Genomic DNA, 18,762 nt, shown 5'->3' on the forward strand with positions numbered 1-18,762 from the left:
TGATGATCTTTCCAGAGGATCTGATTTTTGCCGTCAATAAAACTAAACTGGGGTGGTAGAGAGAAGAATTGCTCTCTCTCTTAAGGGATAATAGGAGGATCAGCTGAAAATTTGAAAAGCTGAGTTAGGCAGTACTACCCTGGTGAGAAGTGTGTTTACTGGTGGTACTGTCCTTCTGGTGTGCCGTTGAGCTTGGCAGGAAAAGCAGTTGTAAAGGGTAACAGGAAGAGCTTATTGCAGTGTGTTTTTGAATGTCTTCTGCTACCAAATAAGAACTACCTTCCCCACCGAAAACAGATGTGCAGGGAGACTTTCTAAAAGGGATATTCATTACACAAATAATATATACTGCTAGGAACAGATGCTTCTTGCTGTTCTTATGCCTATGTGAACTGCCAGTTTTAGCCGTTTTTAATGTAAAGTACCTGAATTATTCCAGGAGCAGAGATCAGATCCAATATCTGTTCCCTCTCTTCAACAGGCCACACAGTTATGCTTCTTCTCTCTCTCACATAAGGTGTCTTAAAATTATTTGATTTAAATCTTCAGTCTTTGTCCTTAGAGTTGATGCTATGGCTGGAGACACCATGGTGAACTAATGTACAAATGGCATTTTCCACCTCTGGCTGTTAAAACCACTGAACTAGTGCATGGGAGAGTTCTCAGCAATGAACACTAAAATGTTTGCTGCTGCTATCTTTATTAAAAACAAAGCAAAGCTCCTAGACTGGAGTCCACAAGCTAAAAGCACCCCACCTTGTAGTTACTATGATTAAGGTCTTTGTGCCTCAGGAAAAAAGCCCATGACTTAGGTCATATCTGTAGGGAATTGCCGACCAAACAGAAAGTGTTTCTGTACTTTGCAGAGAAAAGGAGCAGCAAAGAATAGCTGTCTGACCTTAAGGGGAAAAGGGGGAATATGTGTTAGCTCTAATGGCAAGGATTCAGGACAGCTTTGAGTTGAAATGTTACTTGAAAGAATGTTTGGCAGTGATTAAAGTTGTGTGCTGTAAAACAGTGTTGGTATGAATCATCCTGTTTCCAGAGCTGCTTTAAAAAAAAAAAAAAAAAAAAATAAAATCCCACTGTACTTGGAGTTAGTTGTCTGGGAATGTATTTGTGAAAATTGTTTCTTAGGTAATGTGTTCATGCTTGTAACAGTGAAGATGAATTAGTGATATTCATAGATAGGATGTCCGTACCCTATGCTTGGCTATCAAGAGTCGTCCTGAGAAATCAGTGGGTATGCTGCACTGTTGCTTTTGAATTGTTGTGTTGCATTTTGAAGAATGGGATGACACCAGGGAAGGAATGAAATGAGCTGGCAGTCTCTTTGGTAACAGGAGTGAGAGAGCAGGCCCTTGTTGGTTATCCCTACCTAGTTAATTAAATGAGACCACTGTGTTGGGACTTGTCCATGTAAAGATTTCTGGAGAGTTTCTAGTACCCGTCTTGACCAGGCATTGATTGAGGTTGCACCTCACTCTAGCAATTCAATTCCCCTCATGTAATGCAGAGCTTATGTCTAGATGCAATGTGCCTATGAACTTTTGCTGTTGGGCATGAGGACTGATTCAGAAGCAGAATTCAGGCAACGGAAAGTCTAGAGGGGTGAGTTATACTAGCAGAAGTGCTCAAGGCACTGTACACTGCACAGGTTATAAATATATAGGATTAAACTGTTCCATAGTGTTTATGATGGCACAGGATCAGCAAGGATGATCTTTACTGTTGGAAGCACAGGACCAGAGTCTGCGCTGTGATAAATGCTGTTGCCCACAACAGAACCCATCAGTTTACATCACCAGCAAATATGACCCCTTTAGTTTTCCTAACATAAATACTTCCTGTGTCTTCTGGGGACAGTCAGGCTTCTTACCAACTTGGAGAACTACCACAAAGGCAAAGTGACAGCAAGCTGTGACTTGAGAAAACACACATAAGCCCTCTGAATAGGAAATCCCTAGGTTTCATAATGTGTGCTATTGAGATGTTGCCAATCCACAGGGTAACCAAGCAAGGTATACAGCTTACACAGAACTTACTAGTTCTTCCTAGCATGTAGCTATACAGAACTTCTTAGTTATTCCTGCCAATGGTCTTTCATACATGGAAATATCCACCTCAAAATTCATGTTCAGTACACTTGTATTTATTAAACAATAATTTTTATTAGAAATATGCTGTGTATAGAGTCTATATTCATGCAATAATACAGTCATCAATTCTGACAGTGCCAACCATTTAGTATTGTAAAGATTCATAGCAAATAGAGGAAGGAGACTGAAGTTTGAAGAGAGAGAGGGAGAAAAACCTCAAATGAGTCTCTTGGATAGAAGCAAAACTCCCTCTCTTTGCTTCCTTCTAATTTAGTGATAAATCATGCTTATTGCAGTTTCACTGTACTGCAGGGTCATTTTTTTTTTTTCTTGAGGTGAAATAACAACTTCACATTCCAGCAAGCCACAATAGTGTTTGTGTTCTTGGCTGGAAGTATAGTTGCATATAGAGTATGAAAGTCTTAATTAGTCACCATCAAATGGAAGATTAGAGTGCATTTGTCAGTATTTAGCCTGCCCAGTTTTTCATGTTATGCACACAAGATGAAAATCGCTGTCTTGTTACATAATTCTACACAAAAGATTGACTGTAGAGCTATATTTTTCAATTCAGCAGTTAATAATCTATAATCGCTTCCAGTTAGAGTTTAGTCTTGTTGCCATTAAAGCCAATGGGAATTTTGCTATTAACTTCAGTGGGGAGCAGAATGTCACCATCTGGGGCCTGCCACTTGGTAGTATGTAGCAGAAATTCAACAGGCCTTCCAAATGAATCGTATTTCTCAAGTGTTTCTTAGCAATTAAAAAATAAATTTTGTGTTCAATTGAATTCATCCCAGCCTTCCCCCTTTCTCCACCCAAAGATAAGGAATATAATTGGAGCCTATTTCATTGAGATATTACTAGTTCTGTGAACATAAAGGATATATATACTTAAAAAAAATGAGAAGTGAGAAGTTCACTCTGAAGGCAGAACCTTAAACGTAGCGTTGGTAACAAAGCAGTTACGAACATATTAGTAATTTATGAGATTACCCCACGGAGGGATTCTGCTGTACTTTATTATATCAGAACATGACATGCTTTGAATAATAATAATAAAAAAGATTAAAGCAGTAAAAAGCTTCTTTGTAATGTAACAGGCGCCTACACTGTGACTCTTATTGATGAGCTGATGATTAGGAAGCAGTGTAATTATGTTTCACAAGCAGAGCAGAACAGTCCAGTCACTAAAACACTTTGAAATGAAAGCCTTTTGATTTTGTTCCACCAGAAGTATTTAATCAATAAAAGTAATGTTCTACTTTGTCTAAATAAATTAAATGAAGGATGATTAAATACTCCTAGGAAGAAAACAAACAAAGTTCAGAGATAGAAGGATAAACACCGCAATGATTATCTGTAAAACAGTTGTTGCATTTCACAGGCCTGGATTTGTACATTTGTATGGTGGAGATGTAGCAGAGACTTGACAATAAATAGCTTCTGTTAATTGCCACGATCACAAGGAATTTTTTTGTACAAAGACTGCAGAATCAAGTTTCCAGCCTTACTGAGTCAAACCGCATTATTTTTAGGGCATTAGTTTGATGGCATACTGTCTTCAGGCGTAAAATCTGTTTAAAAGGAAAGATTGTCAATGCGGTCAAAGGTTTAGCTGAGCCAGTTCCCACTTTTGCTACTCAGTGCGACTACGTCTGCTTACAAATACAAACTCTTATTAGCACGGGTACTGCTTGCATACTCCAGCCCTAATTTTATTGCCATTAATCGACAATATTTTTCCTCAACTGACAACTGTGAATTGCATGACGATATTCATTGCTTTTAGGAAAGGATTTATAACAGACAGGATATTATAAAACTTTACATCTCCAAAGTCCAAAACTCCACACTGAAAAACTCATTCTCTTTAAATATTACAAAATATTGGGGTGTGTGGGGGGGTGGATTTCACCCTTCAGACATCTAGAGCAAGTTTTAAACCCAAGTTGTACTATTGTCAGTTTATTGCTTGAGAAACACAGCCCAGTTCAAAAAAACATTTTGAGTTAAATAAACATTATTTGTTTTGTCACATGGGTCTTTGTTCCTTCTAGGCTGCTAATTTCAAGCTATTGTAGAAGAACAACACAGTTCAAGCTCAAGAGAGAAATATAATAGTTCAGCTTTATTTTTTCTTCTAGGCAAAACAGTCCCATTTACCATCCTTAATTCTGATACTTTTTTAAGAGTGATATTACTTCTCCAGCCTCTCAACACCAATGCTGTGCTAGTGCCACTTTCACTTTTATTTGTGGTGTTGATGTCTCCAGCTCCTAACTCTTAAGGTATAAAAGGACATAGGTATAGATTTAAACTGTAAGATTTTTAAAATTTTTTGTGAGTATAGCTTTTAAGTCATCTGACTGTTGGGCTTATCCATCACCTAAATATGGAAACCATTAAACAGTTTCCTAGATAAATTCACTTTTCTACAGATCAGCTTGGGAGCCCAAACTGAGGCACTTCTAGAACCAGGGACTCTCAAGAAACATGCAGCCAGCAGGCATTATTTTGGGGGCAGGTGGGATCTTATATTAAATTTAAAATATCCCGCACTCTGATCTGAATATTCAGACCATCTCAAGAGCTCAAATGCCAGAACTCAAATTTCCAATCTTGAGCTGAAACTTCAAATGAACACCCCCTTTTATATTTAAAATGGCTGAATTTTCCCAAAGTTAAACATCCTTGCTAACAAATGTCTTAGTGCAGTTTTTTGTAATGAAAACTCAGAAGCGGGTTTATTTAAAACAAATGTTACATATTGTGTGTTCATGTCCTGCTGCATTATTTATATCTTCTCTGCCCCCTTTTCTCAGTGTGTACAAAAGGTCAAGTAGTGACGAGCCAGTACCGTATGCTTGCCAAGCACGGTGGATACGTATGGCTGGAGACTCAAGGAACGGTGATTTACAATACGCGCAACCTACAGCCTCAGTGTATCGTCTGTGTCAACTATGTGCTGAGGTAAGTTGTACGGGACAGAAAAACCACATATGGATTCATGTACTGGAAGAAATGCAGTAATCAGAGGAACTTTTGAAGGGTCTATTTATTCAGTGTTGTTATTCTGAAATCAGTTTAGTCATGTTTGTTCAGTCTTGTTTATTAATGTTAGACATCAATGAAAAATGTGGCATGCCCGTTCCCATACACGCTGTTGAAATACACCACAGCCTTTCTCTTCTGCAGAGTGGCTGCCGTTCTGATACAACAGAGTATAAAGCCTGCACTGAAGATTTTATTGTGTAACACAACTGCTAATGTGTTTTGTTTTTCTAATGCTGTGACAGACAGATAAAATTAAGTAGTAATTGTATCTTATGTTGCTAGGCGAAGCTGTTTACCACCTCAAAAATCAGGACCAATCAGGAGTTTTGCCTCTCTTTGGCAAAACTCAAGTATTTTTGGTCCGAGATGGGGCCAAAGTAGGAAATACTCATTTGAGTGATAGTCTGGGTCATTATAGCCTCGACTACATCCCTTTAAAAAGCAGAGCAACAAAGGCCTGAGTATTCCCACAGAAGTCCTGACCACACTCTCTGCGTCATCTGAGATGGTGGTGCTCAGCAACGCTGGAACCATGCCTCGCCTGTCGAGAGCCTGGCGTGCAACCCAGAGAGTCCAAAATGCTTGTATGGGCCCCAGATTTAGACAGTTTATACTGCCTACATTACCTACATCTTTTTTTATTTAGAGTGCAAAATGCCTAAAACCTATTTTCTTGTTAGTGAAATTGAGAAGAACGATGTTGTGTTCTCCATGGACCAAACGGAATCACTCTTCAAGCCTCACCTGCTGACAATGAGCACTGCCTATGAGAGCAGCATCCCCGGGACAGAGAAGAGCGACTTCTTGTTTACTAAGTTAAAGGAGGAACCAGAGGAACTTGCTCAGCTGGCACCAACACCTGGCGATGCCATTATTTCCCTGGATTTTGGTTAGTGTTTGTATAAATAATTTTTGTGCAACAAAGAACCACGTGTGAGCCTACATTTAGAAACTTAATAGACAAGGTCTGTTTGCTGTGTGTACAAGTTGGGAGTAATGGCTGTAAGAGCCCATGTGCTCACACCAGTGGAAAATTTCTGTGAATGAGAGCAGAATCAGGCTTTCTTGCTGACTAAACAACATGCATTTAGTCTGTGCCAACTTATTGTCATGGCAACTAGGAGCAGTGTTTACTTTTAATGAATAGCTGCAATTATATCATAACACAGCACAAGCTAGAAGCATTTATTAATATTGTTAAAACTCCATCCAGGGACACAGACATTTGAGGAAGCCCCTGCCTTCACCAGTGCTGTTTTGACACCAAACAAAGCATGGCCAGTGGAAGTGAAAAGCCACGCTGCTCAAGGTGAAACACTGACAATACCATCCTTTACAATGCCTCAGATTGCACCTGGCAGCAGTACTCCAAGTGCAAGCAGCAACAGTAGCTGTTCCACGGTAAGAAAGGCTTTAAGAAAAATGCATGTTATGTTTTGTATGTAAGTCCCATCAATATATGTAGATGATGTTTTCATGTTAGCAGTCCTGTATCATTGCTTATTAACAAGGCCCAGTGTATCCATATCCCTTCTGTACTGCATATATCTTAAGCATCAATAGCAAAAACATCAAATGGAAACTATATCCTGCCTTTACATTGCACTCCTAATTTTCTCCCAGCTGTCCCTCAATAATTATTATAACCTATAAAACAACTAGTAGAAGAACATGCTACCACCATTCATGGATTTAGCCTTAATAAGAAGCTAATGTAAAATAGCGCAGTTGCTAGCAACATTGCCCCAGCCCCATCCTCTTTCTGTTTGTTAACTAGAAGCTATAGTCTTTAGACTCAGGCTTTTGAGAGCAGCTCCATGGAGTTCCTTGCTGAAAGAATGAACGTATCTTCGGGGTGTTGTCCCCAAGACCTAGAGCCACTCTTAGCTGGCCTTTACTAGAGGATGTCCAACCCTAAGAAAGGCTTTGAGGTATTGCTAACCATCTCCCTTCTTGAAAAAAGTCTTTCATAGTGTACATTTCATGTTCCTGGTCTGAGTTGACAAAAAACATTTAAACCAAGAAGACAATTAGGTTCACGTATTGGGTGCCTATGTTTTGCAGTGACAAGTATTCTTGTGTTGGAGAAGAACATATGATAGAAGCGGACAGTTTTGGTTCTGAGGACACTATATATACAGTCTGACCATTTGCTTGAGGACACTATATATACAGTCTGACCATTTGCTTTTCATAGGAAAGATCTACTACTGAATAGTACAGTATAAATGGCACGATGCTAAGCCAATAGTGTGGTGTCTTGCTGCTTATAGCAAATTCTTATTTCTGTGCAGCCAAGCAGCCCAGAAGATTATTACAGTTCTGTGGATGAAGATCTTAAGATTGAGGTGATTGAAAAACTTTTTGCCATGGACACAGAATCAAAAAGTCAGTGTACCTCCCAGGTAAGGAACTAATATCTCTTCCAAAAGCCACTGCTAGTAGGTAGTACAGATGCATGCTGTAGGTGCAGATATCGTGATAGAACATGCAAACTGCATTTGCACATATACACCAAAGCTCTGATGCACAACACTAACAAAAACACGTGCTTTCAAAAGCTGGGGTGTAAATTTCTATGCCTAACTCTCTGAAGCAAGTGCTTTAGGATGTCACTGTGGTGGCACTGCTAAAAAGAAAGAAGCAGCAGAGAGCTTTCAGAAGTTGGAAGCTTCTGTAGACTGGATAAGGAATACAGGCAGCAGCAATTTTTTTTTTAATCTGGCCTAATGACTAGCAAATAAACATCCTTTCTAGAACAAAATATAAGCAAACTAATTCTTGGAAAATGTCAAAATGAGAAAGGAATGCCCCTCATAGCACATATCTCCTTTAACTACAAAATTAAAACTGTCATTTTGGATATATTCTTCTTGTCTTACCTCTTGGAAGATTTCAGAGACATGTGACAGTTGCACATAAAGTAACATACAGTCTCCATCTCCTGCATTTTAATCAGGGTGTAAGTGTGGGAATTCCCTTCATAAATAACTCTCTTAATCCTCCACTATTATAACATTGCATCAAGTGAGCTAGTGAATAAAAGGCGTAGGCCTGATTCAGCCCACCTAACTTGAGATACTTAATTGAAATGTCTTTGTTAAGAGCTTATACTTTTTTATAGTTAAGAGAAAGGAGCAGGAATTGCTGGCTGGCAGCTCAGACCTTACACTCATTTCCTTCTATTAATCCTACAGAAAGTTTGGGGTGCAATTTTCAGACTTAGGTAGGCTGTAGTCCATGTCCTGAAGAAATTTCAGAAGTCTGGACATAGAAACAGCAATGAAAGAAATAGAAAGAGTGGACAGGTAGGAGGAAAATGTGGATCAGGATCAAACTCAGTGCAAGACTTGACATGTGCAAACTTCAGATATGTCAGATTCAGCATTTGGTTGCTCAGGTGTGTCCCACCACATCAACAGCTTTGGTGGGAAAAAAGAGTGTTAGAAAAGTGCCCCCGTCATGAGCTGACTGGTGGGCCAACACTGATTTCCCTCTCTGTTCAGCTCTGGTCAAACTCCAAAAGAAATGAATTTAAATATGATTAGTCCTCCAAGGGGGGGCAAAAAAAAAAAAAAAGTGCAGTAGTGTCCTTCCAACTATATTTTTAAAACCTTTTGCATTTTTAGACACATTTTTTCATGTAGCTGGATTATGAGAAAGCTGAGTTTTCTGTTTTAGCATGAAAAAGCCTGAAATTGAACTACATGCCATGCTGTAGTCTTGGCAGACAAGTTATTCAAAGTGTAATAAAACACAAGATCTACTTCAGACCACACTGATGTTGCAGGCTGCATGGAAGTGAATTTAGCAAATACTGCTTATCTGAGAGGTTTTTTTTCTTCTGTTTATTGTCTTACTTTGCTGCTGATGATATAATGAACATGTGTGCTAGTCATAGAAATAAGACATACTTAATAAATAGGAGCTGGCCAGTTTCATGTAGGTAAATTTGGCATACAGTGATTTTTTTAGCTTCACATCTACTGGTATTCCATATCACACTAACTCCCACAACATTTATTAACTTCTAGTTTCTTTATGAACTTACTTTATGCAGACCGACTTCAATGAACTGGACCTTGAAACCTTGGCTCCTTACATTCCTATGGATGGAGAAGATTTCCAGCTCAGCCCAATCTGCCAAGAAGAACATCCTCTCTCTGAAAGTGCACAAAATACCCAGCAGAGTCTAAGTAGCATGAGTACCATCTTCCAACCCCTCGCTTCTGCTTCACAGAATCAGTTCCTCCCAGAGAAATATTGCCCACAGCTATCAAATAAAAACATTAACCCTGGTCATGGGTCCCTGTCATCAGTGTTCTTCAAAAATGTGAGTAGGTCATCACTGCCACCATACCATGACCAAGCCAGTACTCCCCTGTCTTCGATGGGAGGAAGACCAAACACCCAGTGGCCACCTGATCCCCCATTAGAATATGTTCCTGCTAAATGGAGACTCATGGATAAATACTCAGGATCCCTATCAAGTTCCACCTCAGGGCCACCAGTACATTCTCCAAGCATGTCCATATATAAAAAAAGGTAAGAGTTTTTGTGGTATAACTATGTATTTTATTCAAAAAAGATTTTGGGGGATGAGGGGGGTCATAATCTTGAAAAATTCTTTTTCTCAGTTCAGCTGGAATGGTTGTTTTGATAAACATCAGACTGCACCTCTGGGGAAATTAGTGTGGTGCTCTCCCAGTGACAGTCAGTCTGGTGGAAGCAGAAGTGGGCTAATTTGTCATTGTCTGTAAGGATGCATGAATGGATTTCCTGCTGGTCAGGTAAAAATTACCCCAGTAATTTTGCAAAGCCTGCTTGACTTTATGCAGTTTAAGAAAAGTACTGAAAAGGCTTACTGGCCCAGCAGTAAGCTGGGACCCATGCATACTTTCTTACCTCACATACATTTTTTGCACAACAGAAAATAGGGGAGAGGGAGACATGACAATACATTTATTGTTGGCATATGTAAATACTACAACTAAGATTTAAAATTACAGGCTTTTTTTCTACAACCCTTCCTCACCTTGTTCACTTTCTTACACACGTGAACAGTATGTGATGAGATGTAGATCAGAGTCTACAGTCCTAGAAGTTGCCTATCATAGCTAGAAGTTTCGCTGTAGCTCCTGGGTCTTCAGTGCTGGTCATGCTAAAACATTCAGGAAGTACACAAAATAGCAATAGTCATTTTAAAACATGAAGCTGTACAGCTTGCCTGCATTTTGCTTTCTTGGTTGCAGAAATACCAGTGTCTGAATATGCATCTGGAAAGACAGGTTTGTCCCCAAACAGTAACCTGTGTGTTCATATTTAGTATGCAAAGCAAGGGGACCGGTGTGGCTCTCAACATCCTATCCTTAAAAATCTCATGACATTTTTATGTCTGTCTGGAGATCCCTAGAGGCTCTTTATGCTAGACTTCCATTAGTCTTTGATCCCAAAAGTCAAAAGTTTTCAAACCTTGTGGTATGACTAACAAAAGGAAATAGAAACATTTGGCATTTGAGGTCTGTCCACTATCATGTGTCAAAGACACCTTAAATGTCTTTAAATGAAAGAAGAATCTGTATAAAAGAACAAAATGGTTTAGATTTGCCTCCCTGCTCACTCATCCAGAGATCTTTTCTCCACAGGCCCCTGGATGCTTTTGGGCAACGAGGCATAGATGTAAACCCGGCAAGAATTGCTCTGTCCAACAGTTTGAAACTGAAGCGACAACTGGACTATGAAGAACAAACATTGCGACAGCTGAGTGGGGTAATCATAAGAAATGCATCCCATTCACAACTTTGGACTCACCACGGTCAGTGTAATTATTTGATTTGCTTTTCTTCATCTTCTAGGGAGATCCATCTGTCATTAACCCATCTCACCTAATGTGGAAGAGAATGAAATTTCTCAAAGGGGAAAACTGTTCCTTGATTACAGAAAAGAAGTCTCTCAGCACAAGTGTTCTTACTGGTAAGAGAAAAGAAAGAGGTTTTGCAATGTTACATATTGAAACACAATTTTAAGACAGGTGGGATAGAAACAGACTCTTTTAAAATGAAATGTAAATAAGGTCTGTAAATATTACACTAAGCTAGAAGTAAAAAGATCAGGTTGTATCACCAAGAGCTGAAAAATTTAAGGTACATTTGATAACTACCAGATAGTTGGTTTCATGTATGTTCACACCCTTGCTTTGGAGGTAACAGAGATCAGCTTAATGGAGATGCGTTTACCTCATGCTGATCCAGAGTGTAGACATCTCAGAGCTAGAGCTGATACCTTCTCTCTACGACACTGTGTTTCCTTATACAAGCATATTTTGGGTGCAATACTACTTCTAGAGCTAGTGCTGTTTGTGGACTTCCTTTGTGACAAGATGCCTATGCCATGTGATCGTCATGCCGAGGAGCAACTTTGCTTTGAATTAGTATTATCTACTATAATTATTACACTGGCTTAATTAAACTATTTTTCCTACTATGTAAATTAGATGAATTTGTCTGTAACTCGAGAGGTCTGAGCCAACCAATGAATCAACTGCAGCAACAGCAGCAGCAACAATCCCCCTGTGGCAGTCCTGGTGAGAATTTGAAAGCAGGAGCGTTTCCCCCTCCGTTTTACAGTTCCCATTATCAGGCCTATACTGTCCAGCCAGCTCATAAAGCATCAGGTAAGAGCTGCCAAATACAGAAAGTGGAAAATGTTGGTATTTGCTTCCAATACTAATTCCATGAAAGAAAAAAATTAGTTCTCTTGTTTAGTGTGAAACTTTAATGTTTACATTTGTAATACATGAGGAAAAAATATTTTTGCTCTTCATTTCAATTAAACGTAATACCTTTTTACCTTGGAGGTCCAGTCATCCTCCATCCATACTCTTGTGATGGATTTGATTAAATTGTACTAAACAACTTCATTGCATCATTGATAGGGGAGGTTTGTAGGTTAGAGTCTTAACATGTGCCTTCTAAATGTTAAAATAAGTCATTAAAGGGGACATGTATACATATATATGTCCCCTTTAATATATAAGGGGAGTGGGTGTCAATTTAGAAACTGTTGTCTACTACAGCTTTCTTCATCTGCACCAATATAATTTTTTTCAGAACAATTTAAAGTGGGGGGTGGAGGTGAAAAACTGCATGTGTGCATGTGACACAACAGTTAAGGCAGAGTGATACATAGGCTTGCTCTGAAACCCATAACTCCTGGTGGTTTGAGGCATGTTGACATAAACACAAAATGAAATTGTAACTGGTATAAACAGAAGAGGGAGGAGAGGAGAAGAGTCCTCTGACTCTCTGGTCTCAGCACCATGACTGACTTCACTAATTTCTTCCAGGTATGACCAGTCGCCTGCTGGGGCCCTCCTTTGAACCCTACTTGTTACCCGAGTTGACGAGATATGACTGTGAGGTGAACGTCCCTGTTTTGGGCAGCTCTACGCTTCTGCAGGGTAGCGAACTGCTCAGAGCACTCGACCAGGCAACCTGAGCAATCCTGCAATATTCCGTGGCCTATACTGTTCAAAACAGCTTCAGTTTTTAAATATATTTTTGCAAGTAGACAATTTCTAATACCAGTACACTTTTACAGGATTTTACTTAGACATTGAACCTGTCCACGTTACCAAATAGTGGCCTTTTGAAGTTACTCACTTTATTATTCATACTAAAGAAATACATCTACTGTATTTTCTGTATTGCAATTAAAGTGCTGTTTAGAGAGTTTGATTACCCTCCCCTTATCTCATTACCTGTAATTTATACACTGAAATTTGCTTCAAATTTCATGCTAATAAAAAGCTGTGGTATAAATGCCTCATCATGTGATACTTTGGCTGCAGTACTGCAATGATTTATTTTTATTGCCAAAGATGAATGAAACAAATTTGATCTCCAACCACAGTTTTTTGTCGATCTGCCAAATTGAAATCCTTTAAGTCTTTCTGTTTTCCAGCATTTATTGTATTGTAACTTTAATAACTTTTGGAAAAGCATAGTAAAGAAAAATCCCAGCCTTCTGCCTCCCCCCCCACTTTCATTTTTACAGACTTTGTTGAAAGAAATGTGAATGGTGAACTGCAATGTTTGTGGGTATCTGTGAAAGTTGCACGTTGTAAGCTTTTTTCCTCAGAAGCAAGCCACATTCTCAGCTGCCTTAACCTGGCTTAGCTCTACAGTCAAGGGAGTCCTACAGATTTACCCCAGTGGAGGATTTAGACCTGTGTTTTTGCTTGTGTTGAGGTTTCTTGTTTTGTTCTTTGTAGTTTCCTTTATTTTTTACACAAAACAGATTTTTTTTTTTTTTTTTTTTTTAAATTTCTCTCTGGGTCAGTTAATCATCTCTTGGTACTTTTGCTATATCTAGGACACAACAACTTTAAGAGCTGTTTCTGCTAGAACTAGTAATATTTGTTATGGTGTTGCTGATACTTCAGGAATCTGACCAGCAGCCAGTACTAACACCTCTGATTAACGTTACCCTTTTTCATTTTATACGCTAGCTAGCAATATAATTGCAAAACTGAATTGTTAAAACTAGAAGTTAAAGTAGTATTTCCCAGTATATTAAGCTAACTCAGTTATAAGTAGACAAAAAGAATTAAGGATTGTGTAGTAAGATGAATAGCTGACAGGCAGGTCTCTATCATTTTTACTTGCCTTACATTAAGTGGCAGCTGAAATGTCATTAAAAGGCAGCCAGCCATTTTCAGAGCTCCTTTCCAACTACCATTAGTTGTCATGCACATATTTTAAAAATTAAGGCTTTGAATGCTGTCAAAGGATTTGAAAGTTTAAATTACAACATATTTAAACAGTAAAAATATTAAAGTAATAAAAGGCAGGTGAGCAGTTCTGACTTTAAAATACATACAGACCTAGATATATGTTGGGATATATAATCTTGTTTCCTCCACTGGTATAAATCATCACAGCTTCATTGAAGAAAATGCAACTGTGGCAATGTACAAAAGATAAAAATCTGGCCCAGAACCTTAGAACAAAGATATCATCTTTTGAGACTTCTGATTCTGCTGAAGCCTGGTTTATAAAATTGCTTTATATCATGCACTGACACTTACAGAGAAGGGAGCCTTGGGTTCACAGAGCACTTCAGATTTCCCTGTGTTAAGTGAGTCTTAACCACACATACTTAGAAAAGCTGAAGATCTTTTGTTATTGGTACATAATGTAAAAAAATATGATAGTCCCTATCTTTTAAGAGTTTATTACAAAAATAATCTACAACTACAGTGAAGTTATTACTGTGTGGAAAAAATATATTGTAAGCATCCAAATCTGATGACAACTGGCAATCCCGATTTGACAAATTTGCAGTAGCAAGGACTTAAAGGCTTCAAGGATTAAAGACACTTGAATACGGCTCTTCTGTTTCTTATTTGTGTAGTTTCAGCATTAAAAATGTTATACCCTAACAGTTTACTAAAACACTCTGAAAAAATATTCCATGTCTTAATATTAATCATACTTTTTATTGTAATTATTTCATAATCTATATTGCTGAATTCTTATTGACAATATTATAACTGTATGGGAACTTTAACTTGATAAGGAAATGTATTTTGACACTGATACCTTATTAAAGTATACTGATCCTAAATTCTTTGTGACTCATTTGCTATGAATTTGTTATTTGTTGTATCATTGTAAAACAAAAGTATTTATTAAATTATTTATAGAAAATAAAGGTTTGCATTGATCTTTGAAGAATGAAAGAACAAAGAAGTTATCCATATTTGAGAGCTGGGAACTAGCCTGCTAAAGGTCTGTACCACCAACCTCTTTGTAGAGTTTACCCAGCTTTCCTCAAATGCAGAATTAATGCCCTGCAGATCACCCTTCTGAAACATGTCCTGGGGTTCAGACTGTTGCTTCCATTTCAAAAGTGTGTTTCTGTCCAGGGAGCTGAGGGTGCCTCTTGTCATGCTACTCTTTAAAAGAAAAAAAAAAAAAAAAAAAAGAAAAAAAAAAAAATTAAATTGACAAAATGACATTATAGAGGCTGAAATGCCACAGCTCCCCACTTCCATTTTTTGTTGCAGTAGCATAAGCCATCATATTCTAGCAGTCCCGACAAGCCCATAAATAAATGGGCTTTCCCCCATCCAAGCCTCTGCCTCACCCACCCAGTCCTTTACCCCAGTGCTGCTCTTAAACATGCCAATCTTTTTCCGTATAGAAATTGCCAGTTTTGCCTATGTAATAACGCTGATCACGCTGTAGGAGCACAGATGCATTAAGAAATTCCTTTCCAAACATGCACTTAAATGGTACAGTGCAGAAGCTGTTGGACCTTGACCCTTCTGATAACTGCCTTTGAAAGGTGCAGTGCCAGTACAGACACTTCCTCTGAAGAACCTGCATAAGTAGGTTACCATCACCTTCACAGGTGTAGAAAGTAACTCCTTCCTTCTAAATCTGTTGTAATTAAAAGTAACCACACAACCTACAGCAGTGAAGAGCCAATGGTGGTACCCGCCCAGTTACCCACCCATTGATCTTCAGGGCACTCGGACAAAGACTAACAGCATGGCAGATCCTAATCCAATTGAGGGTTAAAAAAACCCCGATCATCTCTTAAATAGAGATTAACCTGTTCAGATCAATTCCTATCTTTTAATGGTTGTAATCAGTAACTGCTAATACAAAATAGTGCTGCCAGGCATTATTTTTTCGGGTGTCCAAACACAGCTTATTGGTAGCACTCTCCTTCTGAAGAGCTTCCAGCATTCACCAGTCTCCTATTCAAGTAGCTTAAGGAACATACTAGTAGTGCCCTGAGCTTTTTTTTTTCTCCATACTGCAGCTAAACACTTCTTACATTAGTGAGTTTTAGTGGTTTTCCCCTGTATATAATGAATGGCCTGGACAGCTAAGCTCTGACATTGCAATTTACACACCCGAAAGACCCAAACCCTGGCCAGAAACGTAATACATAAGATTGCATCAACAGCCAAGTTCTGTTCTGCTGAACAGGGATTTATTACAACTTTTTAAAAACTTCCCCCCGCCTGTAGGCCATGCTTAAAATTAAGCGTGCATCATCTTTCACTGCCTAAAAGCACCATTTCTTGGCATCAGATCTTGTATCTCTAACAAGATAGTGCTCATCCCAACTATGTTGTTCAGCACTCACCATGTACTGCTGAAAAACTGGGCAGTTTTGACAAGCTCTCATGACTTGCACTGGTCTCAGTCTTTGGCTGATTTTCAAGCCTATCATCTTTTTAAAACGATCAAGCCAGCGTTTCTGCTAGACCACTGATTTCATGCATATAAGTTTCACAGTTTATCGAACAAATAGTGACAACAAAATACTATAGGAAAGTCTCAACACCCTGGTATACATATTGTGATTACTAATAAAACTACAAAAAAGCCCAGATAACTTGGAGCAAAGTCTAAATATCTCAGTTGAGACACAGCTCCTAAGTTATACTGAGATCTGCGGACTGTAGGTGATTCATCATGCTTGCTTACAGCAGTAGGCAGAGCACAGGAAAACACTCGCTCTAAACACACAACTGCTCCAGTTCTAGATGGTGAAGGTTTCATCTGCTACTTCTCCCTGAGGAGCTTTATAAAGCTACTTACAGACATGCCAGATTTTTTTAAAAATTTTTTTTTAAGAGCTACAGCAGAAAACTGGAAATATCCACCTACATTTAAATAAACAGAATTATTTTATTTTCTTTTTTTCCCCTCCAACTCTCTTATTACAGGCTTCCCAAGAGAGGAAGAAGCAATTTCTAAGAAAAAAGACAATCCTTAACAATATTTTCTTAGGACAACAAAATCTGTCACCCATCCCTGTTCTGCTCCCTTAGCACAAGCCAACACAGCACAACAGCTGCTTTTCAGTTATCTGGGGCTGCATGTGAGCTCACCCTCACCCACAGGGAAGGCAGGCGTGGATTCCCGTTCCTTGTTGTTGCTTTCCTTAGACAACTGAAGCTACAAAAGCACCATAGGAAGGCTGTAGCAACTGGTTATGTACCCCATTTTTGGGTGTTCACATTAAAAATGGGTTCAAATTAAAAAAAAAAAAACAAAAAAAACAACAAACACACCCCCCCCCCCCAAAAAAAAAAACCAACCAACCAACCAACCAACCAAAAACTTAGCTACTCAGTTTGGAAACACCACTGACATTTCATCTGAAAGCCAGCCTGCAAGTTTTGGCAGCTTGTGATGTACCATAGGTCTCACATGGAACATTTTCCTTGAAAAAGTCCTAAATTCCTGTAATCAAGGAGTTACTTAATTCTCTTCAGCCACACTTCTCAGTTAGTAACATGCTTGAGATGTCCGATTAGGGAACAGAAGCACATGCATGAACCTGGCTTGCAAAGACTACCTGCAAGCCAGCCAGCACCAGCTACTACTGCCTTTGACAGTGGTAGAAAGGACTGCTTAGACTTGGGTCGCATCTCAAAAAACCCAACTCCCCTTAGCTTCATTAAAAAAAAGAAAAATTAGCAATTCCCTAAACTCCCCACTTGAAAACTCTGTGTTTAGATCTTAGAATTACAGACAAATCTGGCAAGCCACATCCTCAAAGGCAACAGCACCAGAACACAAGAGTGAACCCCCCTCCAGGCATACTTTTTAAAATGATATGATTTTTAAACTAATGATTCGGGGTCTAACTGGTAGTCTTTGAAGGACTGGCACTAGCTGGGTTTTGCAAGAAAAAGCGTGTTATGTCAACAGCTCTAATGACTGAAGCTCTGTCTCCCCACAGCACTGGCAAAGGCAAACAGACAGCAAACTCTCTTGTGGCAGAAGAAACCTACCTCAAGCTTTGCCTCCTCCAGGCATATTGGTGTCACCTTCCAGCATGTAGTTCCAGAAGGACAAAAGGTCCTAGATAAACCACAGCAACACAGGACCAGCAACTTGATGGCTTGTTCATCCATCAAACATGGAAAGTCCTCCAGTCTCTCAACAGCTGAACATGCATCTTGGCTGCAGGAAGCAACCTTTATTGTTTAGTTTTGATTCCTGGTCTTTCCTCTAACCCCAATTCCACTTTTTTCCCTAGCTCCTAGTCATGGAATGATTTGGGTTGGAAGGGATCCTAAAGATCATCTAGTTCCAACCCCTCTGCCACAGGCAGGGACACCTTCCACTAGACCAGGTTGCTCAAAGCCCCGTCCAACCTGGCCTTGAACACTTCCAAGGAGGGGGCAGCCACAACCTCTCTGGGCAACCTGTTCCAGTGTGTCACCACCCTCACAGTAAAGAATTTCTTCCTTATATCTAACCTAAATCTACCCTCTTTCAGTTTAAAGCCATTACCCCCTGGTCCTATTGCTACATGCCCTTGTAAAAAGTCCCTCCCCATCTTTCCTGTAGCCCCCTTTAGGTACTGGAAGGCTGCTATAAGGTCATTCCGGAGCCTTCTCTTCTCCAGGCTGAACAACCCCAACTCTCTCAGCCTGTCTTCATAGCAGAGGTACTCCAGCCCCCCCGATCAATTCATGACTCTCCTCTGGACTTGCTCAAGCAGGTTCACGTCTTTCTGATGTTGGGTGCCCCAAAGCTGGACACAGTACTGCAGGTGTGGGTCTCATGAG

The 18,762-nt window shown here is 39.3% G+C and overlaps 1 protein-coding gene across 3 annotated transcripts in view; it reads left to right on the top strand.

The window, feature by feature from the left end:
* The window catches only part of EPAS1 (endothelial PAS domain protein 1), an 80,810-nt gene extending 66,027 nt beyond the window's left edge, over positions 1 to 14,783 (top strand). For all 3 annotated transcript variants that reach the window (XM_074818064.1, XM_074818066.1, XM_074818065.1), the window contains 9 exons: positions 4,925 to 5,072; positions 5,837 to 6,045; positions 6,370 to 6,557; positions 7,451 to 7,561; positions 9,217 to 9,701; positions 10,802 to 10,925; positions 11,012 to 11,129; positions 11,650 to 11,829; positions 12,502 to 14,783. In XM_074818064.1, coding sequence (XP_074674165.1) covers positions 4,925 to 5,072; positions 5,837 to 6,045; positions 6,370 to 6,557; positions 7,451 to 7,561; positions 9,217 to 9,701; positions 10,802 to 10,925; positions 11,012 to 11,129; positions 11,650 to 11,829; positions 12,502 to 12,653 — 1,715 coding nt within the window. In that variant the 3' untranslated portion in view covers positions 12,654 to 14,783. The remainder of the gene's footprint in view (positions 1 to 4,924; positions 5,073 to 5,836; positions 6,046 to 6,369; positions 6,558 to 7,450; positions 7,562 to 9,216; positions 9,702 to 10,801; positions 10,926 to 11,011; positions 11,130 to 11,649; positions 11,830 to 12,501) is intronic.
* The last annotated feature ends 3,979 nt before the right edge of the window (positions 14,784 to 18,762 follow it).

Source organism: Strix aluco, chromosome 3 (genome assembly GCF_031877795.1).
Source record: "Strix aluco isolate bStrAlu1 chromosome 3, bStrAlu1.hap1, whole genome shotgun sequence".
Lineage (NCBI taxonomy): Eukaryota > Metazoa > Chordata > Aves > Strigiformes > Strigidae > Strix > Strix aluco.